At 43.8% G+C, this 22,286-nt stretch overlaps 2 protein-coding genes across 3 annotated transcripts; both read left to right on the top strand.

Annotated features, from left to right (window-relative positions):
- The first annotated feature begins 232 nt into the window (after positions 1 to 232).
- MYCBP (MYC binding protein) lies at positions 233 to 6,970 on the top strand. 2 transcript variants are annotated; one of them, XM_030464572.1, is made up of 5 exons: positions 233 to 321; positions 634 to 706; positions 2,910 to 2,958; positions 4,421 to 4,550; positions 6,877 to 6,970. In XM_030464572.1, exons 1-5 carry the CDS (start codon positions 319 to 321, stop codon positions 6,919 to 6,921), a joined length of 300 nt encoding a protein of 99 aa, XP_030320432.1. In that variant the 5' UTR covers positions 233 to 318; the 3' UTR covers positions 6,922 to 6,970. The 2 variants fall into 2 exon arrangements, with proteins under 2 accessions (XP_030320432.1, XP_030320431.1); XM_030464571.1 differs by lacking the exon at positions 233 to 321 and adding an exon at positions 332 to 402.
- Positions 6,971 to 8,101: 1,131 nt separating this feature from the next.
- Positions 8,102 to 21,041, top strand: RRAGC (Ras related GTP binding C). Its single transcript, XM_008501554.2, has 7 exons — positions 8,102 to 8,399; positions 12,395 to 12,598; positions 13,301 to 13,500; positions 14,917 to 15,031; positions 16,348 to 16,490; positions 17,257 to 17,405; positions 19,079 to 21,041. The coding sequence occupies exons 1-7, from the start codon at positions 8,139 to 8,141 to the stop codon at positions 19,228 to 19,230; spliced, it is 1,224 nt and encodes a 407-aa protein (XP_008499776.2). The 5' UTR covers positions 8,102 to 8,138; the 3' UTR covers positions 19,231 to 21,041.
- The last annotated feature ends 1,245 nt before the right edge of the window (positions 21,042 to 22,286 follow it).

The following is a 22,286-nucleotide window of genomic DNA, read 5'->3' as shown; positions in this document are numbered from 1 at the left end:
ATTTGATCAGTCAGCAGATACCACGACTTCGCACAAAAACAATCCGGTAAAAACCGCTTCGGGTTTTTAACCCAGAGCGAGCTCCCCCGCGTTGGGCTCCGCACCGCTGGAACGCACACAGCGGAGTCCCGGACGCGGTTCCCTCAGCTCTGCGGCCCGCTCGACTCACAGCTGCACCATCACCTCCACCTCGGGGGAGTCCCGGCAGGGCAGAGAGAAGCTCCGGAACCGCGATCGCGGTTCGGTTCTGGTCGAGATCCGCGGCGGTGACCTCGCTTACTCCGCAGGCCGCTGCAGGCCGCGGCCCTTCCCGTCGCTATGGTAACCGCTGGGAAGCGTACAAGAGCGGGGCGCATGCGCGGCGGGGGGAGGCGCGGCGGGGGTGAGATGGCGCATTACAAGGTGTGGGGGGGGGCGGGCGTGAGGCGGGCGGGGTGCGGGATCGGTGCGGGTTTTGTGCAGGTTTTGTTGCGTTCTCTGCGCGGAGGGCTGCGGGCCTGTCCCTTTGTGCCGCCTCCGAGGCCGGGATGGGAAGGGGAGGGGGTGGCCTGGTCCATCGTGCTGCTGGGGGGGGGTGTGGGTGGGTGTTTGGGGGGCACCGGGACACCTGACCGGGTGGGCGTTCTCCTTCAGGCCGCCGACTCCAAGCGGGAGCAGTTCCGCCGCTACCTGGAGAAGTCGGGGGTGCTGGACACGCTCACCAAGGGTAAGGCTCTGGCTCGGGCCCGTGGGAGGCTCCGCGGAGCTCCGCTGGCCCTGGGGCCCTTCCCCTCCCCACAGCTCGGCCGCGCTGTGGCCTCCCCGCGGGGTTCTGCCTCGCTCTCCCCCGGTTCCCCGCCTCTTCCCGACCAGACGATCGCTTTGTCACCTCAGTGTCCGGGCCAGCAGCAGAACTTGGCCGGAAAACTTGAGGCTGAGGTCGAAGCGGAGTCCGAGGGGGGCGATGGGGATGAGGGAGGGCAGAGGAGCCCTTTGGTGGGGACTGAGGTGCCTTAGGTCCTGCCGAGCGGTTCCTCAGCTCTGGAGCCATTGTTAAAGCTGCCTCAGGAACGGGAATTCTGTTCTTTTGCCTTTACCTGGAGCGTTCGAGATGCCTCCTGTTCGGCCGAGGTGGTTTTCTCTCTGTTGGCTTCTGTAAACAGCTGAATTTCTTGCTGGCTGTTCCTCTGCCCAGAGCTCTGCAGAGAGGGGAAATGTTTGAGACAAAATAACGGCAAGTAAGCTCTTCAGAACACTCCAAAAAACCCCCAAAACAAAAAACAAAGCAACAGCACAGACCAAAAACCCCAAACAACTCTCTTGAGCTGAGCTTGAGCTTTCTCCTAAAACCAATGGACCTGTGTGTGACTATCCACAGCAGGATGGGGGAAATGATGTGAAACTTGATGCATACTTTGCCTTTCTCTATAGCTTAGCATCTTTTAAATCCTTCCAAAGTATTTTTGAGAGCAGCCCAACAATGTGTGGAGAAAACGTGCTAATATTTCTACTTGAAAAATGCAGTTTTGAAAGGGAGAGCAACAGATCTAGGAAGCCAAGTGAATCAATGCTGTGCTAAAGACTCTTGGCCTGGTGTCTGGGAACAATTGTATTTATTTCTCTGGGATGGCAAAGCAAGCTTTCCAAGCAGTGTGGCATTCTGATTTTGATTAAACTGAGGTGCTTAATTTAAAATTAATTTAAACGAATTTAAAAACATCCTGGCTCTGCAGTTTGGACATGTGAAACCAGGAGAAGTCTTTATGAAAACAGCCATCTTCTGTAGCCATGTGTGTGCCCTTATGAGGCTGGGGGAGTGATTACATTTTGGCACTTCTTGAGTATTCATGTTACTGAATTCCTCAGATTAACACTGGTACTTGTATGGCAAAGTTTGTCTGAGTTTTCAGGGAACTGCTGCTTTTTCCTGGCCACTCTGTTGGTCACTCACTAAAGCTCCATCCCCAAATATTATTTATCATCACCCTCCTCTGATGGCAGCCACTGAGTTCTGTAACTGTAGCTATTTGGAAGCTTGCTTTTTTTCCAGCAAGTTATGGAAGTGATGATCATGTCTTGCATTTAAAGATGTAGCTTGAGTGGGAATATTTTGTGAAAGGGAATTCAGGTTTGCTAATGCAAGCAAATATTGGGGTTGCATGTGGGATAAAATAAAGAAAGAAAAATTGCCCAGGCTGTTTTGTGTCCTGTGCTGGAACAGGTAAGGACTGGGGTTTGTAGATCATTAAAACTGGGTGGGATGCTCTGTGCCCTCCTGTGCAGTGGACTTCTAAATTATTAATTCTAAATTATTAATTCTAAATTATTAATTCTAAATTATTAATTCTAAATTATTAATTCTAAATTATTAATTCTAAATTATTAATTCTAAATTATTAATTCTAAATTATTAATTCTAAATTATTAATTCTAAATTATTAATTCTAAATTATTAATTCTAAATTATTAATTCTAAATTATTAATTCTAAATTATTAATTTCTAAATTATTAATTCTAAATTATTAATTCTAAATTATTAATTCTAAATATTAATTCTAAATTATTAATTCTAAATTATTTATTCTAAATTATTAATTCTAAATTATTATTCTAAATTATTTATTCTAAATTATTTATTCTAAATTATTTATTCTAAATTATTTATTCTAAATTATTTATTCTAAATTATTTATTCTAAATTATTTATTCTAAATTATTTATTCTAAATTATTTATTCTAAATTATTTATTCTAAATTATTTATTCTAAATTATTTATTCTAAATTAAATTATTCTAAATTAAATTATTCTAAAGAATAAGTATAGAGGTGAAAATCGTGTAAAACAGAGAAATGTGGCATGCAAGGTGTGTGTATTAAAAACTTAGTTTCGTGATCTTCTTGTAATTGTTGATTATTTTCTATTTGCAGTGTTGGTCGCCTTATATGAAGAGCCAGAGAAACCCAACAGTGCACTGGAGTATCCTTTTCCTCTTGTTATTGGTTTGTAGAACTCTGTCACAAGACTGATGAACTGTTTCTGATCAGCAGAGCCTCGTTTAGAAGATTTACATCCATCAGGGCTTTTCTGGATACATTTTAGCTAAAAATTGCATTGTTACAAGCTAACTTTCTGACAGGATGCAAGAGAACTGTGAGGATGCCAGTTATTCTGTAGTTAAATTATAGACCTGCAGCTTTGATTAGATTTGTGGCTTCTGAAGGCAGCTGCTTCACCCTTTGCCATTTTCCTCCTAAATAATACAAAAAGGGGGGGAAAAAAATGTCTTTTGTTTCTTGCTGGGTTTTAGTGGCCTTGTTTTTTGGCTCTTTGTTCTCTTGTTTGGTTATTCCTTTTAACTATTCAAAACTTCTGTGTTTGAGAGGAAAAGGAGAGTACAGTATGTCAGGGTTTAACACTGGCCCGGCAATTAAACCGAATAACAGACGCTCTCTATTAATCTCTCTCTCCTTGATAAAGAAAGGAGAGAGAATAAGGGAGAGAGACTGATGGGCTGGGAACTAAACTACACAACTTTAATGAACAGTAATGATAAATAGGAAAAATGACTAAATCTATACAAATATACAGGAAAATGGAAACCACATTCCTCCCCCCTCTCCCCCAATAACTCTCACGTCACCCCCGAGGCTGCAGGGCAGCCCTGGGAAAGTCCAGGCTGGAATCCTGGGGTCAGGAGCAGTTGGGAGCTGGAGGCAGGAACACACAGATATGGGCTGGGATGGATCAGGAGCACAGGCAGACGAACGGACGGGATCCTCCCAGGATGCCAGGTGAAGGGAAGGGAAATCAGGAAATCAGGAAAAGATCTGGCTCGGCCCTGGTGATGCCTCAAATTTATACTGAGTGTGACGTATATGGGATGGAATCCTCTGTTTGGTCAATTCTGGCATCTATCTTGTCTGTTCCTCCCCAAAGGAGGGCTCAGGTGGGACCTCTGTATCCTCCTGGACAGTAAAATGTTTTCCTCAGAGCTGAGCAGTGTCCTTGGCTCTGCACACCAGTCTCTAGCAGTAACTATAAACATCAAGTGTTATCAATCCTAGAAACACACACTGTCTGAGAAACTTGCTGTTAATTTCAGCAAGTGCAACTACCTACAAGAGACTTAGCTAAAAGTAAAAGTACAAAACAGAAAATCACCTTTATCCTGGCCCAAACCAGGACAAGTACAAGATGAGTATTTGTCCTGTGTACTGATGTCTTGTTTTCCTTTTTTTTTTTAAGGAATAAACCAATGTACTTGAAAAGCTTTCTTAATTTTACAACTTTTTCCTGTAGAATGAAAACCTTGCAGTATCTTTAAGTGATTTCTACAATTTTAGTCACACAGATTACAGCAGGAGCTTCAACATAAGTGTTAAAACTGAAATGTAGTTATGTTGTTTAACTGGAGATAAACTTAACATCTAAATATCAGCTTTCTGAAGCATCACCTGGGAGCTTCAGCTCCTGAGAACCCAGAAATAGAGATCCTTCGATTGGAAGTGGCAGAGATGAAAGAAAAATATGAAGCTGTGTTGGAAGAAAATGAAAAACTGAAAACCAAGGTAAAAGGCTTGGTTTTAGTGTTCCCTCAGTAGTTCCATGTTGTGTGACAAGAACAATAACTGAACACTTAGAGCATGGGTAACTTTTTTCCTCTTAGAGGAGGGATTTTTATTTTTTTTTTTATTTTGCATTAACCACCTGACCTTAGTTCTGAGACAAGGGATTCTTGGGCATTACCCCTTGGTGTTTCTCATCTGGGGTGCCCTCTTGCTGTCCTAATTTTCCTGCTATCCCCTCTGAGTCCTTATGGCTACATTTGTTGGTTTTTACTAGGAAATATCATAGAATCATAGAATCATAGAATTAGCCGGGTTGGAAGGGACCTCAGAGATCATCTAGTCCAACCCTTGACCCACCGGAGCAGTTGCTAGACCATGGCACTGAGTGCCACATCCAGTCTTTTTTTAAATGTCTCCAGGGATGGAGAATCCACCACCTCACCGGGCAGTCCATTCCATAGCCTGATCACCCTCTCCGTGAAGAAATTCTTTCTAATATCTAACCTAAACCTCCCCTGGCACAACTTAAGACTGTGTCCTCTTGTCTTGTTGAAGGTCGTCTGTGAAAAGAGTCCAGTTCCCACCTCGCTACAGCCTCCTTTCAGGGAGTTGTAGACAGCAATGAGGTCTCCCCTGAGCCTCCTCTTCTTCAGGCTGAACAGTCCCAGCTCTCTCAGCCTCTCCTCATAGGGCCTGTGCTCGAGTCCCTTCACCAGCCTGGTTGCCCTCCTTTGGACCTGTTCCAGGACCTCTACATCCTTCTTAAACTGAGGGGCCCAGAACTGGACACAGGACTCAAGCTGTGGCCTCACCAGGGGCTGAGCACAGGGGCAGAATCCCTTCCCTGGACCTGCTGGTGACGCTGTTCCTGAGCCAGCCCAGGATGCCATTGGCCTTCTTGGCCACCTGGGCACACTGCTGGCTCATGTTCAGTTTCTTGTCAATCCAGACTCCCAGGTCCCTTTCTGCCTGGCTGCTCTCCAGCCACTCTGTGCCCAGCCTGGAGCTCCCCATGGGGTTGTTGTGGCCAAAGTGCAGGACCCGGCACTTGGAATGTTGAACCTCATCCCGTTGGAATCGGCCCAGCTCTCTAGTCTGTCCAGGTCCCTCTGCAGAGCCCTCCTGCCTTCGAGTTGGTCCACACTTCCTCCCAGCTTGGTGTCATCTGTGAATTTGCTGCTGATGATATGGCAAAGAGCAGATTTTTAGGGGGAGTAGCAATAGACCAGGAGTTCCCTTGGTGTTGCTGCCTTAAAAATGCAACCAAGAGTAAGTAGATCCACAAAAGCAGAGTAACCTGAGCCTTTCTTTAAAGAAAGCTTTTAAAGAAATAAAAACTTGGTCCAGGAGAGGAAGACTTCCCATAATCATGGGTTTATTTGTAGTATTAAACCTTCTTACTGTTTTCCAGTATTAATCTCTTTGGTTTCTCCCTTTCTATTCCCTGCCATACTCTTACCTTTACTCTGACATAACAAAAGAATATTCTGACATATTCTTCTGCATTGGCAGAATACAGGAAGAACACTCACAGGTGGTTTTGCTTTTTTGGTTTAGTTTTGATTTTTTTGTTGGGTTTTTTGTTGTTTTTTGCAGTCCTCTAGCATAAAACACCTCCCTTTGCTCCTTTATTGGTCACTTCTGTCTAAATAGGTGGTGTGTTTTCTGTTGTATTCATCTGTGCAGATCTGCTCTTTTCATGACATTTATTGCTCAGAATGTCAAGTGCTGTTGGGGTGAGGGAAGTAAACTCTGCCAATTCCCATTGTGGAAAAGCAAACTGACTTTGGATTGTGTCCTTTCCATCTTTTCTCCTCAAATTTCCAAGCCTGATGAAATGCTGCTTTTTAGCAGTTCTTTTAGGGGCACAGAGGTTGCTGCAGTTTAGTGTTGCTCCAAGAAACACCTGGGAATTTCCATTTTATGTCCTTTTTTTTTAACCTAATCTGCAATTTGCAGGAGAGGGGAGGGATCTTAGTTGAGGAAACAAGGGTGCTGGATTTCAGAGGCTCAGTCCTAATGCTTGACCTGATCTTTATCAGCTGTTCTTTGAGATTTTGAACCATTTTTTGTTCTAGGTCTCATTAAGGGCAAGACCTATGTGCTCTAAAGTGCAGTTTAAAAGCTGCCTGATTTATACAACCTGACCAAGTGTTTTGAGGGGTTACTTTGTTGCCTGACTTGAAAATGGACTTGAATAAATATGTGATTAAGTGATGCACAAAGTCAGTGGAACACTGAGGGCAAATGTTTCCCTACACTTCTTAATGTAGAAAGTGGCTCTAAAATGTTTCAGCTAACTAAATTCCTCTCTTTTAATCTGCAGCTGGCTCAATATGAACCACCTCAGGATGAGAAGCATGGTGAATAACAGTTTCTCCTTTAATGTCTTGACTTAATAAAGGGCTTCCTGAGAAGTGTGTCTGGATGTGTTCTACCATTCATCTCAACAGCCTGGAAGAAAGCTAAACGAGGGGGAAATGCTGTGTAAAATCTGGAAAACAAACAGTAAACCCCACCTGGCCAAACAAACAGAAACAGGGAAGAAAAAATATAAGAAAAAATGACCTGCCCCTTTACAACAGAGAAGGTTCATTTGTAAGGGAAAACATGCAGGGAGCTTTAGGTTGGAATATTTGGAAACGGGGAGAGGATAATGGTGTAGGAAGTGCATTAAACAGCTGAACTTCAAGGAGTGTGGCTGTAAGAGGATATTAACTGGGATGGAAGCAGCAGCAGGCAAGGAAAGTCTTTTAGTCGAGGTCTGTAGAGAAATAAGATAAACCAGGTGCCTCGAATTGCCAGAGAGTGGGTGTGAGTCCACCTGTGCCTGATTAGGACAGGCCCCTATTGGGCATGAGCAAGACCAGGGGGCCAATAAAGGTGGGACACACACCCACAGAGCTCAGCTCACTCTGGTGCGAGGCATGGAGAGACCAGCAGCTCGTCGAGCCTCTGGAGCAAGAATGGCTCCTCCTGCTACAAGGTCCTCTCTGGGTCTGGAGGAGGAGTGTGAAGAATTAATTGGGTTTTCTGGGAAGTTGATTTCCTTTGCTTGGCTGAGCCTTCAGGGAGGATGGCAACGAAACAACCGCAGCGCAGGAACTCCAGGGAAAGGTGGAGTTAAAAACGCAGCTGCGAGGGAATGCAGCAGGGAACAAATGAGGAGTTTTTAGGGAAAGGGAAGAACTTTTCCTTCATTCATAAAGAGCGCTGGGAAAGGGCCCCTTGGCCACGCCCCCTCCGCAGTGACCACGCCCCCTCAACAACGGCCACGCCCCCTCCGCAGCGGCCACGACCCCACATCGGATGCGCCTGCTAGGGCATGACCACGCCCCCTCCGCATCGGCCACGCCTCCTAGGGCATTACCACGCCCCCTCATTATCGGTCACGCCCCCCCGACTCACGTGCGGCAGCGCCGTCAGGTGACTCGGGGTCGTCTGACCGGAGCCACCCTACCCCGCTGCTCTCCTCAGCCAATCGCCACCGCGGAGCTCCTGCGCCAGCCAATCCCCGGCGGGGCCGGGGGGTGTCGGGTTGGGTTGGCCGAGCAGAGGGAGGCCTGGGCCGGGAGGCTGCGGGCGGCCATGGCGCTGCAGTTCGGAGCGGCGGGAGCGGCTGAGGAACCCGCGCTGGTCGGGGGCAGCTTCGGGGCCGCGGATTCGTTCCCTAAAGATTTCGGCTACGGGGAGGAAGAGGAGGAAGAGGCGGAGCTGGAAGGAGGCCCGGGACCCGGCGGACCCGGCGGAGGAACGGGAGGGCCCGGAGGCGGCGCGGGAGGGGCGGATTCCAAACCGCGGATCCTGCTGATGGGGCTGAGGCGCAGCGGGAAATCTTCCATCCAGAAGGTGAGGGGAAACCCTCGGCTCCCCCCGGTCCCCACCACCCCCCCTGTCCCGCTGCCGAGCTCTTCACTCTCCGTGTTGCGGTTTAGGTGAATTTCTGCTTTCCCTCCTAAAGTTGGGTGGAAGGGAAGCGGCGGCTTAAAAACCCCGAAGGGACTCGGATGGGTCTGCTCTCGGGAGGAAGGTTGGGTAGCACGGCTGGGAGCGTTTGTAGCTCTTCAGTTTGTTAACAAATAAAAAAGTGAAGAAACGGGGATGAAATGTGTTCCCCAGGTGTTTCCCCGGGGATGTCTGGGGCTCAGCTGCTGCTTCCGGACGGCAGAAAACTTGAGTTGTTGTTCTGCTTTTCCAGCCTTTCGAAAAGACTTCTGCTCTTTTGTGAGCTCTGAGGCAGGCTCTGATTTCCTTCAGCATTGCAGAGAGAGCAGAGGACATTTGGAGGAGGAAATCAAACAGTTTCGGTGCCTTAGGTTTGTTGGTAGCTTCGCAGAAATAACCCAGCTGACTGGTTTTTATTTTCCATGGAGCTGGAGAAAAGTTTAGTGCTAAGAACGATCCCTGCTCCCCAGTGCGAGTTTTGTGTTTGCAGTCCCTGGCAGGAAGGGTTTGGGGGAGGTTTTTATGGGTAGGAGTTGCAACTGAAATGGTCTCTTTTCCCAGGCAACTCTCAGCAAGACAAGAGGGCAGGGTCTCAAGTTGTGCCAGGGGAGGTTTAGGTTGGAGATGAGAAAGAATTTCTTTCTGGAGAGGGTGATCAGGCATTGGAATGGGCTGCCCAGGGAAGGGGTGGATTCTCCGTGTCTGGAGATCTTTCCAAAGAGCCTGGATGTGGCACTGAGTGCCATGGGCTGGGAACCACGGGGGGAGTGGATCAAGGGTTGGACTTGATGAGCTCTGAGGTCCCTTCCAACCCAGCCAGTTCTAGGATTCTATGATTCTTTAAAAAACTGTGGCTCTGTGCTTGTTGTTCCCTTCCCCAGGAAAAGAATTCAAGCGTCTGAGATAGAAACTCATGTTCACAGACAAAGTGTCAGAAAAAGGGAAACTCTGTGCTCTGTTATTTTCTCAGCAATTTGCAATCCCTGCCTCAGAGATTCTTCTGCAGTTTATATCTCTTGCTACACTGTACCCAGCAGGGTGTCCTGAGGTGGGAGGTTATGTTTGAGGAATGAGCTCTTGTGGTAGGGATGCTGTGGAAGTTGTGCTTGTCACTTGTGGGATTATTGATTCCTGGCCTGGTAAGTTTTGTTTGTATGGAACAACCAAACATTTCAGCCAGAAGAGAAATTCTGAAGATGGCTGTTTTCTGATTTGTTAAAACCCAAACAAAACAAAAATCTGACAGTCTGAAACCAAACACGTGCTTTTAGGGACATGGTTTAGTGGTGGACTTGGCAGTGCTAGCCAAGGGTTGGACTGGATGATCCTAGAGGTCTTTTCCAACAAAAACAGTTCTGTGATTCCCCAGGGAAATCATACAAAGGTTGAGGCAGGGGAAATGAATGTGTTGGGCAGATTCAGATTCAAGGAAGGGTAAGTGCTTGAAAATTGAGACAAAAATAGTGAGTTCAAACCAAAGGAAGCCAAAAAAAGACCAGTCCAAACCCATGGAGGATGTTCTGCCTCTGCAGAAATACTACATCAATTCAGAAATAAAAACAAGTTCCTGTGTAGTGAAGAAGTTGTTGTAGAGAAATGGTTGACATGTCAGAAAGCACAAAAACTCCTGGAAACTCAGGAGATTGTATCAGATCAGAACTGAATGGGGAACTCAAGAAGGATAAAAAAAAATCTGAAAGGGTTTAGTGCTAAGAGGGCTTCAGTTGACAGTGAAAAGTTCTTTATGGCCAAAGCAAGAAGTCTGCCAGGATGCTGATGAGACTGCTGGATGGTGAAGGTATAAAAGGAACACTTAGTAATGATAAAAAGGATAGTGTGGAACTTGAGCAGATTCTTAGAATCTTACTAATTTTGTCTGCTTTGGCTGTGTATGCCTGGTCAGAGCTGCTTGTTAGCTGATTTCCTCCAATCAGATGATTCTGCATCCTTTTTATTTGCTTTATCAAAGCTGTGCAAAGCAATTAATTAAGAGTGGGAGCAGCTGTTAGGTGACAGATAAGGAATTTGATCAAAACTGGCTCCTGGCTCCCTTCTTAAAGTATAAAAACATCTGGGGAACATCAGTCTGATGAAATGTGCTGCTTTGGGGAGGAGGGGGGTGATGGCATTGTTTCTCAGACACTCATCTGCTTTAAGCTGGATTCCCTAATTCTGTCCTGTTCCTCATGGGAGACACCAAGTTCCAAATAACATCAGTTTCAGAATGTTTTAAAACTGCTGCATAGCCTGAAGAATTCCTGCTCCTTGCAATGCAGCCACTGCACAGCTAGAACTGTTCTTACTTTTCCATGCAAATGTTCTGTTGTTTAAAGCATCATTTAGATCCTGACTTACTCAAATGGCTGTCTTGAGGAGCTGCTTTTTTTTTTCCCTTGGCCTCAAAAATCTGAGCTGAGGCACTTTGGACCTCACTAAAGAATCAATTAACTGTGCTGGGTGTGGAGTTGTTTGTTTTGTGGAGTTCTTTTGACAGAGATTTATGAATTAGGTCTCTTTAGTGAATGGCTTCTGTCACTGTGAAGCTTTAAAATAAATAAATTGCCAAGTGCTGCATGGGAAATACCTTTCTTTTTTTCAGTCCTAGCATTGGGCCACCTTATTTTTGTAGTAACTTCTTCAATATATGTTTAAGTTATTTAGCACAATGTTGGGTGTTGGAACTGACTGTCTGCTTTTGGTACCAGCTGCTTTGCTGTGTGGTTACACACCAGTTGTCTTTGTTCAGGGAAGGGCTAAAATCCCAGCAGACCTTTCTGAGTACAAGCAGGGAGGGTTTTTTTTCTTACTGTTGAAGCCAAAAAAGGCCAAACAAAACTGTTTAGAGACAGAGTTTGAGTCTTTAAACAGCAAAGGTTTTTATTTTCAGATCCAGGGAACTCCCAGCTTGCGCCGGACAAAGAGTTCCAAGGGTTAAGGGAAAAGGGGTTGGGGTATTTATACAGTAAAAGGGGAGGTTACAACATTATTACATTCTCAGTTCTTGCTGACTTCATTAGGTTGTTACAAAGCAAGATTGTTACAAGACCCCAGCCATAATTTCTTCTTATCCCTTGGTGATGATATCTTTATAGTCTTCTTGTGCGGATGTTCACATCCTTTAGTGTCCAGCTGGCCTTGGCAGTACCTTGCTTTTAGAACAAGACTTGTTTTAAGAAAAGAGTTACAGAAGGAAAGACTTACACTTTAATTATTTGCTAGCTAGAAATTAATCCCGTTAGGACCTTGTATTGGTTACATTGTTCTAGTAGAAAAATGACATGTCTCAGCTGCTTTGTATGGGAAAGTGAAATGTCTCGGCTGCTTTGTTAGCTTCTTTCTCAGTTTAACCCTGAATTATTAGTAGTTATGAACACAAATTCATTAGCATATATTACGAGTCTTAATTTTTCATTAAGTAATTCACATAAACAGTTTGGCCTGATCCACTCTCTTCTTCACTGTTTACCAAATAATGTGAAAACTTTCAGCATTTCTTGAAGGTTCTTGAAAGGAGAAGGTCAGGAAACATAAATCAGTTGTTAATAGATGGCAAAGGTTTTCAAAGCTTGCAGTTGCTTCATTAATGTGGTGGCTTCATACCACAGTGGCCAATCTTGCAGAATTTGAAAGTACTGACTTGCAAGGAACAAAGAGTAACTGGGATGCCTCTGTCTTTAGGCAGCAGTGTTATTCAGCCTTGTTAACATGTTTAATTTTATTCAGTTGCTTGGTTCTGGTCAAGGGTAGGTTAATGCCTTGGAAGCTGTCTGTTTACCCAAAGGAAACTGAACACTTCAGGATGGACAAAGCTATCTGTAAGATTCAAAGCTCAGAACTTTTACCAATCTCTCCTGGTAAGATAAAGTTGAAACTAATTATTATTTATGTTGTTTTAACAGGTGGTGTTTCACAAAATGTCTCCCAATGAGACCCTCTTTTTGGAAAGTACCAACAAGATCTACAAAGATGATATTTCCAACAGTTCCTTTGTCAATTTTCAAATCTGGGATTTTCCTGGCCAGATGGACTTTTTTGATCCAACGTTTGATTATGAGATGATCTTCAGGGGAACAGGTGCTCTAATATATGTTATTGATGCCCAGGTAAATAGAAATCTCTAAGAATCACAAGGAAAGTTTCAGTTTGCTTTGTGTGCAAGAGGAGGAATGATCGAGAGCTAATAGTTTATATTTTTAGTAAGATCAGAGAACATCTGGTATGTATGGATAGATGGGTTGGCAATCTAACTCTTTATGTTTGAAGCTGCTGTAAACTTTTCATGATGTGTGATTCTTAGTTTTGGGAAGTGACAAATGCACACTGCTGGTGGAGAGAGTGTAAAGGGGTGGGCACTCAAAACTTCTCTTTTCTACAATACTAATGAGAGCCTTCTGTGCTAGCCAGACAGAATTACACCTTCCCTTGGCTGTTACATGCTATGGAGCTCATTGAATAACAGCACACTTATCTGTTTCAAGTACTGTTTGGGTATCTGGTAGCTTCTAATGAACCTGGGAATTGCACCATGGGAGATTAGATGGTAATTAAAACCATCTTGGAGGTGGCTGCCATGGTTTGCTTGTTGATGTGCAGCCTGCCTTTTGCTCTGAAGCAGAGCCTTGTATAGCTAATGCAACTTAATTTATGTAACAACATCTAAGCTACTTAGATTTCTGACAAAGTATTCTTTTCTCCCATAGTTCTGTTGAGCTCCAGAAGTTGAGTTTTTGCACTGAAATATTAAGTTGTTGTAGAGGATGAGAGATAAAGCCTTGTTACTCATTCCTGCCAAAACTGATTTACAGGATGACTACATGGAAGCTTTGACAAGACTCCACATTACAGTTTCAAAAGCCTACAAGGTCAACCCAGAAATGAACTTTGAAGTTTTTATTCATAAAGTTGATGGTTTATCAGATGACCATAAAATAGAAACTCAGAGGGATATTCATCAGAGGGCTAACGATGACCTCACGGATGCAGGGCTTGAAAAACTTCACCTCAGGTGAGTTTCAGGTTCTACACAGACTGCTGTGGCTGATCTGCACACAGACTTTGAGATACAATATTGGATGGACCAGAACAAGGCCTTGTAAGTTTCTTAGTGCTGCACAAACTTTTGTTAGAAGATAGACTGCAGAATTTATGGACAGGCCTCAGCTGATGAAAATCAGACAGGCTACTCTGTCAGATTCCAATCAACAGACTTAGAAACTCAAGGATATTTCAGATCCTTCTGCATATTTCTCATTCAGAGTAACAAACTGATTTTGTACACGTGGTCTGGAGGTGCAGAGGAAGGAGAGGGGCAGCTGTCTGCCTTCTGGTCCTGGCTAGCACTGACCTTTCAGAGAGATTGGTTTTAAAAGTTTAGTTTCTCACTTGATACCTTCCTTGCTTTTAAGGTGTCTTCCACTGACACCTTTAAAATGAGCCCTCCTTTCTTTGGTTTTACTGCTATTTTGATTCTCATGGAGCCTTTCACAGAATCACAGAATCCTTGGGGTTAGAAGGGACCTCGAAAGATCATCTAGTCCAACCCCCCCTGCCAGAGCAGGGCCACCTAGAGCACTTCGCATAGGAACGTGTCCAGGCGGGTTTTGAATGTCTCCAGTGAAGGAGACTCCACGACCCCCCTGGGCAGCCTGTTCCAGGGCTCTGTCACCCTTACAGGAAAAAAATGTTTTCGAATATTCAACTTGAACCTCCTGTGCTCCAATTTACACCCATTACCCCTTGTCCTATCACTGGTCACCACTGAGAAGAGCCTAACTCCATCTCCCTGACACTCACCCCTTACATATTTGAAAACACTGATGAAGTCACCCCTCAGTCTCCTTTTCTCCAAACTAAAGAGACCCAGCTCCCTCAGCCTTTCCTCATAAGGGAGATGTTCCACTCCCTTCATCATCTTAGTAGCTCTGCGCTGGACTCTTTCAAGCACTTCCCTGTCCTTCTTGAACTGAGGGGCCCAGAACTGGACACAATACTCCAGGTGCGGCCTCACCAATGCAGAATAGAGGGGGAGGAGAACCTCTCTTGACCTACTAACCACACCCTTTCTAATGCACCCCAGGATGCCATTGGCCTTCAGTGTGTCTTGGTGTTAGTGTGAACAACGTGGAAGGCTAGGAGAAAAAAATCTAGTTGAGCATTTGATGCCTTTGATTAGCACTCTGTAGGCTGAGTGTGTTGTGAAAGCATAGTCAAACTTTTCTTTCTTCTCCCACCTCCCCCAGGAATGGGAAGAGTTTCTTTCAAGTTTATTCCAGTCACTCAGAAATTAGGTACAGTAGATGTGTATATTTCTGATAAAGGTATTAGAAAACATAGCCTGAATATTTCTATTGCAATTCTGAAATACTCTTGAGTCTTTTGAATTCTTTTTTTTTATTTTCTTTTCCCTCTTTCCTCTTTCCAGCTTTTATTTGACCAGTATTTATGACCATTCAATATTTGAAGCCTTCAGTAAAGTGGTACAGAAGCTCATTCCACAACTGCCAACACTGGAAAATCTACTAAATATCTTTATATCAGTAAGTGTTAATCTAAAAAAAGAACTTGGAGTGAAATCTGTGACATGGTAAAGCAAGTCCTGCTGAGGAGTGCTGGTGAGATGTGCCCTGGGGAGATTCAGGTGACACACATGTTGGTTGCCTGCTTTACAAGCCCTAAACTGTACTGCTGTGTGCTTTGTGCCTATTTCTCTGGGTCCTGACAAAGCAGAGTTTGGGTGTCTCTGTTGATACAGAAGTTTTCTTTCAGTCTGCTAACACACTTTGTTAATGTAGCTGTGCTGGCAGGTGACATTTTTTATAACATGAACTTGGCTTTGAACTGTCTCTGTCATGGGGCCTGTGAGACTTTTGCCCTTATTTTTTTAGTGTTTGCATCTCTTACAGAATTTGTGACACAGAAATTTGCTGCTCTAAACCAAAGAAAGTATCACCCTTGGAGACAGGTTTGTCTCATTTAAGTTATGTCTGGGAGGCTGTTGCAGGCATGTGGACATGTCAAAAAAACCAATTGCAACTGGGAAGCTGTGTGAGTGGCTGTGTCACCCAGTGCTGCTGTACAGTGCTGGTTTCCCTGTGTTGTTGAGGACTGTCTGTCATGACCAGGAGATAAAGGGCACATTAATGCTCTTCCTTCTCATTGGGAAGATGGTATAGGACATGGCCCTGTTGCAAAAAGCATCTTCTGGATGTCCTGGGGACACTGCCCTGGGTATGAGGAAGAATCATAAAATAAATCATAAGAATCATAAATACATCAGTGTGTGCACTTTGCCAAAGAGCTCAGTTACAGATGGAGGTACAACTGGCTGGATGCTTTTCCATGCCCACAACTCCAAGCTGACTTGATTTGTTCTCTGTGTTGAACTAAATGGCAACTACCTTACACAAACTGAACTGCCAAGATACTACATGTGTAAAATATGCCAGCATACTGCTATGAAATAACTCTGAGAGTCATCCACCAGGGGGATGTGAATGTGTGTCTCCTCTGGAGTTAACAGAATCACAGAGGAGGAGGAAAACTGCTGAATATGAGTCTGGGAGGAGAGTAAAATGTGACCTTAATTATGATCTGGTAAATAATAAACTAAAAAGAATGCTAAGCAAATCTCCAGCTTTATTTCTGTCAACTAGAAGGTGATGCTGATCTGTACTGTAGCAACAAGGGTATTCTATATTTAAACCATATGCTTTAAGAATTGATTCTGTCTTAAGCATCTGGGTTGATTATGTTTAGGGCATTTCCTGCTGATAAGAAAGTGTATGAATTCTAAGTCAGATTTTAAAAATGCAGTTTTTTTAAAAATTTAACCAAATTCTTTTTCTTTCTGAAGAATTCAGGCATTGAAAAAGCTTTTCTCTTCGATGTAGTCAGCAAAATCTACATTGCAACAGACAGTTCCCCTGTGGACATGCAGTCATATGAGCTGTGCTGTGACATGATTGATGTAGTGATAGATGTTTCCTGTATATATGGGTAAGTTATGAATACTCTCATAAAACAAGTCATTGAAAGTTGTAGAATAGCTTAAAAAACGTGGGTGGCAAAGCCAACAGCCAAGATGCTATTGATCAGTCTGTAGAACACATTGTTTCTGTAAGCCACTAAAATAAAGCCCAGTTATTTGGCAGCTGTATCAAACACTTCTACTCAGTCAGTTTCCCTTCATCATGGCTCAAACACTCATCTGATTTTGTAAAATTCAAGCATTTTGGGTAAAATGAGTACTGCTGTGTACATTTGGCACAGTGGGTACAAGTAAGTCCAAAAAGTGCCCTGGTTCCTGTTCCAGACACCTTCACTAAGGAAGCCTTTGCATTAACCAAGAGTGAGTGGCTGAGATGTCACTCTGGAGACATTTCTACTTAGAAATCCCTTCAAACTAATCACTTCACACCTTACTGTGGCACTGGAAGCTCAGTGAGACAGTGTGAAGCAGGGACTCTGTGGTTTCAAGGCAGGTTATGCTATAATGAATGTATTTTACTTCCTCTGTTGGTCAGCTCTAAGCTGAGATCAGTATTGACTAAAGAGCCATGGCTCTTTGTTATCAAAGTTTCCATGCTGATAACTTGGCCTTAACTGCTCATCTAAGGCAGTCTCTAGTGAAGGGCTCTGCTCTCTTGGGCTGTCTAAGGTGTGATAATTATTGGTATTACAAGTAAAGTTCTTCTAAAAGGTGTTTGTCTTGATATATGCATGCTTACTAAATTATGTCTTGGGTTTACTTGCTCTGTTTTAGGTTAAAGGAAGATGGCACTGGAAGTGCTTATGATAAGGAGTCAATGGCAATTATCAAGCTGAATAACACAACAGTCCTGTACTTAAAGGAAGTAACAAAGTTTTTGGCATTAGTTTGCATTCTTAGAGAAGAGAGTTTTGAACGCAAAGGTGAGGACTTCCCCCCCTGCACAGCTTTCATGGAATGCTTTTTGTCAACTCTAAAATGTTAATATGGTTTTACAAGTCACCTGGGTTTTTCTGCACCTAAATTTATTTAATTGCTTCTGGGAGGAATTTTCTCCTCTCCCAGGGAATAGAGGTATAAAGGGATCCTGGTTTTATTGTGAATCAGTGGTTAAGTCACTGCCCTCCTGCTGAACTGCCTTGTGCAGCTCCTGTGGCCTGTATCACTACCACCAGTACAGTGGGATTTAATGTATGACTGAAGCAATCAGCAGTGGTAAACTAGCTTAGTATGCAGTGGGAAATTAAAGTATTTAATCCACTGCAGGTCTAACCTACTAGATAGGTGCTGAAACCTGTAGGAATTGTGGTGTGAATGGTCTTGTGCATGTTATGTGGTAGAAACACCAGTGTAGGCCCTAATTCCAAAGGATTTGACTAAAATGGTGACAGTAGTTACCTTGACATTTTAAAAAGAAAAAAGCTGATGTGTTCTTTCTGTAATTGCACTGTGTTTATCTCAAAGTTTGTCTCATCACAGTCAGGATATATGTAAATGACAAAGTGCAAGATAACATTCAAGTCATGGCTGTGCTGTACTAGCATGCTTTTGGAGGGTAGAGTCTTCACCTGTGTTTAATAATGAATATACACCTTGCTTTCTAAAGAAATATATTTTTAATATTTTATATGGCTGGAGAGCAGCCAGGCAGAAAGGGACCTGGGAGTCTGCATCGACAAGAAACTGAACATGAGCCAGCAGTGTGCCCAGGTGGCCAAGAAGGCCAATGGCATCCTGGGCTGGATCAGGAACAGCGTGGCCAGCAGGTCCAGGGAGGTGATTCTGCCCCTGTACTCAGCGCTGGTGAGGCCACACCTCGAGTACTGTGTCCAGTTCTGGGCCCCTCAGTTTAAGAAGGATGTAGAGGTCCTGGAACAGGTCCAAAGGAGGGCAACCAGGCTGGTGAAGGGACTCGAGCACAGGCCCTATGAGGAGAGGCTGAGAGAGCTGGGGCTGTTCAGCCTGGAGAAGAGGAGGCTCAGGGGAGACCTCATTGCTGTCTACAACTCCCTGAAAGGAGGCTGTAGCGAGGTGGGAACTGGACTCTTTTCACAGACGACCTTCAACAAGACAAGAGGACACAGTCTTAAGTTGTGCCAGGGGAGGTTTAGGTTAGATATTAGAAAGAATTTCTTCACGGAGAGGGTGATCAGGCTATGGAATGGACTGCCCGGTGAGGTGGTAGATTCTCCGTCCCTGGAGACATTTAAAAAAAGACTGGATGTGGCACTCAGTGCCATGGTCTAGCAACTGCTCCGGTGGGTCAAGGGTTGGACTAGATGATCTCTGAGGTCCCTTCCAACCCGGCTAATTCTATGATTCTATGATTAATATTTAAACTTTTATTTAATATACTTATTTAATATTTAATTTAAAAAATATTTAAATATTTAATTTAAATATTTTTTTTTCCCTAAAAACTGAGACACTCTAAATAAACACTGGCATCAGTAAAACTTAGTCACACCTCCTGAGTCCAAATTCCTACTGGAGTTCAGTGTCGAAATAGCTGTTGGTTAAATAAAACATTTTAAATTAAAGCTCTGTTGGTGACATAAATGTGCTAAGTTTTTTTTTCCCCCCTCCTTTCTGGCAGGTCTGATAGATTACAATTTTCACTGCTTCCGCAAAGCCATTCATGAAGTCTTTGAAGTAGGTGTTGCCTCCCACAGAATCTGCAACCATCAGTCTGCAACCTCAAATCTGAAAGCAGTGACTCACAATGGCACACCTAGGAATGCAGTCTAGAGGAAAAAAAAAACTAAAGATGCTGGATAGACTTGTCAGCTCTTCACTCCAGGGATTTGTGGAACAAGAGGAAAGTAGTCTGAAGGCCTGAAGTATGTCTCAAAGAAGAGTGGCACTAACTGTGGAACAAGCAGCTTGTTAACTCTTGTTGGAGAACTGAAACTACTGTAAAAATACACTGAGGCCAGTGGAGTTAGGAATGCCAGTTTGAAGCCAGCTTTATTGTAATTGCAGTGGTTTTTCAGTTTGGAGCCTGTCTCTGGTGGCCTGATGAAAACTTACAAGTGGTTGAGTTGAGTTTGGCATGAAAGACTGAAAAGTCACTGTGCTTAACTTTTTTTTTTTTTTTTTTAACATGAATCTGGAGAAAATCCACTTTTGCTTAAGTTTACCCTTTTGTCATGAAAAAGAGAAATTAAAAAAATGATGGTATTAATTAGGCTTGTGAAACTCAGGCTTTTTGTTTGGTGAGGCTGGTCTTGCAAATCATTTCATGAAGTAGTTTTCTCTCTCCTGTGGGTAAGCTCAGAGTATAATCATTAATTCTGTACCTGTTAAGTGGATGCAAGGTAGAGCTCTGTTCTAGTGACTGTTAGGAAGCTGATCTGGAGTTTCGTTGTAAGAGATGGTTACACTTTGCTTTCAGACCACACTACTTCATGTGCTTCCTTTGATGGAGAACAGAGATGTAATAAATCTGAGTGATTAATCCTGTTCACAAAAGAACTGCATAACTAACTAAACTGAAGTGTCTGAAATGCCATCTCTTGGAATAAAACCACCACATTCCAGCTACTCTCAAGAGAAAAATTACAAAGTTCCTGACTTTCCCTGGTGGATCTTGCTCCTCTCCAACTGCTAGGGAAATGTCTGAGGGTGTTATCCTTGCATGGCAAGAAGTATCATTGTGTTACAACCTCCTAATAATGCTGGACATGGGAAAGTGCATTGATTCTGTCCTGTGGCAAACATCCTCTGGTTTGTCCCTGTGCAATCCCAACAGAATCCTATTTTTTTCCAACTTTGCTGGCTTTCAAACAATGGGACATAGACCTGAGTTGTTTTAATCTAATTTATTGGTACTATTGCTGCAGATGTCATAGTGTACATCCACCTTGGGATGCAGCAAGCTGGGTGACTGGCCTGTAAAGATCTTGCCTCTTTTTTCCCTGTCACTCTGTGTGTGGAGGTGTTGCAGCACCACTGGACCAATGGACTGTACAAGTGCCACTGTCTGGAGGTCTCTGTAAGATCTGTATCTCTAAGCAGTCTCTGCAACTGGTGTATTTATGTGGTCAGAAAATAACCATGGGATTGCTTCTGTGCTCATAGAATGGGTTTTCATTGAACTATGTAAAAATGAATATACAGGTGTTAACATTAGGGCACCTTCTGTGTAAATGTTTTTTCCTTTGTTTTAAAGCTGTTGGATGGTATTAAGTACATTGAGGATTTGCTCCAGAAGTCACCACTGTCAGCAGGAGACTTGGGAATTCAGTGTTCTAGTTCACATCTCTCAATAGCAGTTGTGGCTCTGAACCTAGGCTGAGACTCTGGGTAGAGGAACTGCAGGGTTTGGGTTTTTTTTTTTAAGGAAATGCTGCAGCCTTGTAAGGTTGGGTTTTGTACCTTGCAGTCTCTGTCACAGTGTTCCACTGCTCAAGGTGAGAGGAGAAGTGATGGGTAAGATTTCAGGAAGAAAGATATCATTCCCATCTGTTTTCCACATTCTAAGTACATGTGTATATTCCTCTTTGTCTTCACTCTTGGTCATTTTGTGCTAATAAAATGAAAAACTCTCAAACTTGGAATATTTGTTTTTGTTGCAGGGTGAGACACTTCAACAGAAGTGTGGAAGAGCCTGGATGGTTAAGCAAATTTGTGAAAGCCATGATGCCTTCACAATATTTTTTTTTAAAAGTTATATACCATCTTTTCATGTGATGCTTTAAAGGTTGTAGTCAGCTTTTGTAGCGGGAGGAGCCCTTCTTGCTCCTAGGGCTGATCCTGAGGCCTCGGGGTTTAGCCCATTCCTGGATGATGTCCTAGGGCTGTTCCTGGGGCTCCGGGATCTACCCCTTCTTGCCTGCTCCTGGGGCTCCTCGAGCTGTGGGCTTCTCCATCCTCACTGAAGAGTGAGAGCTCTCTCCGTGGGTGTCAGCTGCTCTCTTATTGGCCCCCTGCTCCTGCACATGCTCAGGAGGGAGGCCAGACACAGGTGAACCCACACCCACTCATCAATAACTCAGGGCACCTGGTCCTGTCTCACTACAAGCTTTTGCTTTCTTCTATAAACTGACTCAAACTCCGTACTCCAGGCTCTGAAGAGGACTCCAGACTTCAAAGGCAGATAAATGATGAAGTGGCCTCTGCTCTTCTTTTAATGGTGAGACTTGGGCTGCATTCTGAAATTCTGCCTTCTGGTCTGTGCTGTGCTGTGGGGTTTTTTGTATTTTGTTTTTTTATTATTATTATTATTATTTTGTATTGGTATTTTTGGGGGTTTCATTTGTTTTTTCTGTCTGTATTTCCTTACTCTTGAAGGATTGAATTATTAGAGGTTAATGGTAGCATCTCAAAACAATATTGGTAATTTTCATTACTACCTGAACAATGTGAGCTTTAAAAATTAGATTTGTTTATGATAAAGAACATGATATTACTTTTTAGCTTCCTGGAACTAATCTTAGTGTCCTTCCTAGCATTCAAGTCAGATGCTGCCACTCAGGTAGAGTTACTTAACCTATTGCTGCTTTAGATGAGGCAGGTTTTGATTTCAGCTGAAATCTTAATTAATGCTCCCAGTGAGTGATGGGGAAGGGACAGGAATTGGGCTTTTTCTCCCTTGTGCAGGGAACCTCCTGCAGAGAGAGGCAAAATCACATTAAAAGGATTGATAATGTAAAAGACACCAGCACCTTCCTGCCTGTTTTTCCTCCCTCTGAGCCTGTACCAGTGCAGATGCTCTGTCATTTTTTTGCAAACTGGGTCCATGTGCTCCTGAGGGGAAAAAGATGCAGCCAGGGGAGGTTTTTGGGGGAAGGGAGCCACCCTGC

The sequence above is a fragment of the Calypte anna genome, chromosome 23, assembly GCF_003957555.1.
Source record: "Calypte anna isolate BGI_N300 chromosome 23, bCalAnn1_v1.p, whole genome shotgun sequence".
Classification (NCBI taxonomy): Eukaryota; Metazoa; Chordata; class Aves; order Apodiformes; family Trochilidae; genus Calypte; species Calypte anna.
This window is presented reverse-complemented; position numbering and strand designations above follow the sequence as displayed.

Coding starts and splice junctions, on each gene's coding strand:
- MYCBP (XM_030464571.1), top strand. CDS start 355: ATGCGCGGCGGGGGGAGGCGCGGCGGGGGTGAGATGGCGCATTACAAG. Junction 403..633: donor GTGAGATGGCGCATTACAAG/GTGTGGGGGGGG, acceptor GTTCTCCTTCAG/GCCGCCGACTCCAAGCGGGA. Junction 2,959..4,420: donor AAACCCAACAGTGCACTGGA/GTATCCTTTTCC, acceptor TCTAAATATCAG/CTTTCTGAAGCATCACCTGG.
- RRAGC (XM_008501554.2), top strand. CDS start 8,139: ATGGCGCTGCAGTTCGGAGCGGCGGGAGCGGCTGAGGAACCCGCGCTG. Junction 12,599..13,300: donor TATATGTTATTGATGCCCAG/GTAAATAGAAAT, acceptor ACTGATTTACAG/GATGACTACATGGAAGCTTT. Junction 16,491..17,256: donor GATGTTTCCTGTATATATGG/GTAAGTTATGAA, acceptor GCTCTGTTTTAG/GTTAAAGGAAGATGGCACTG.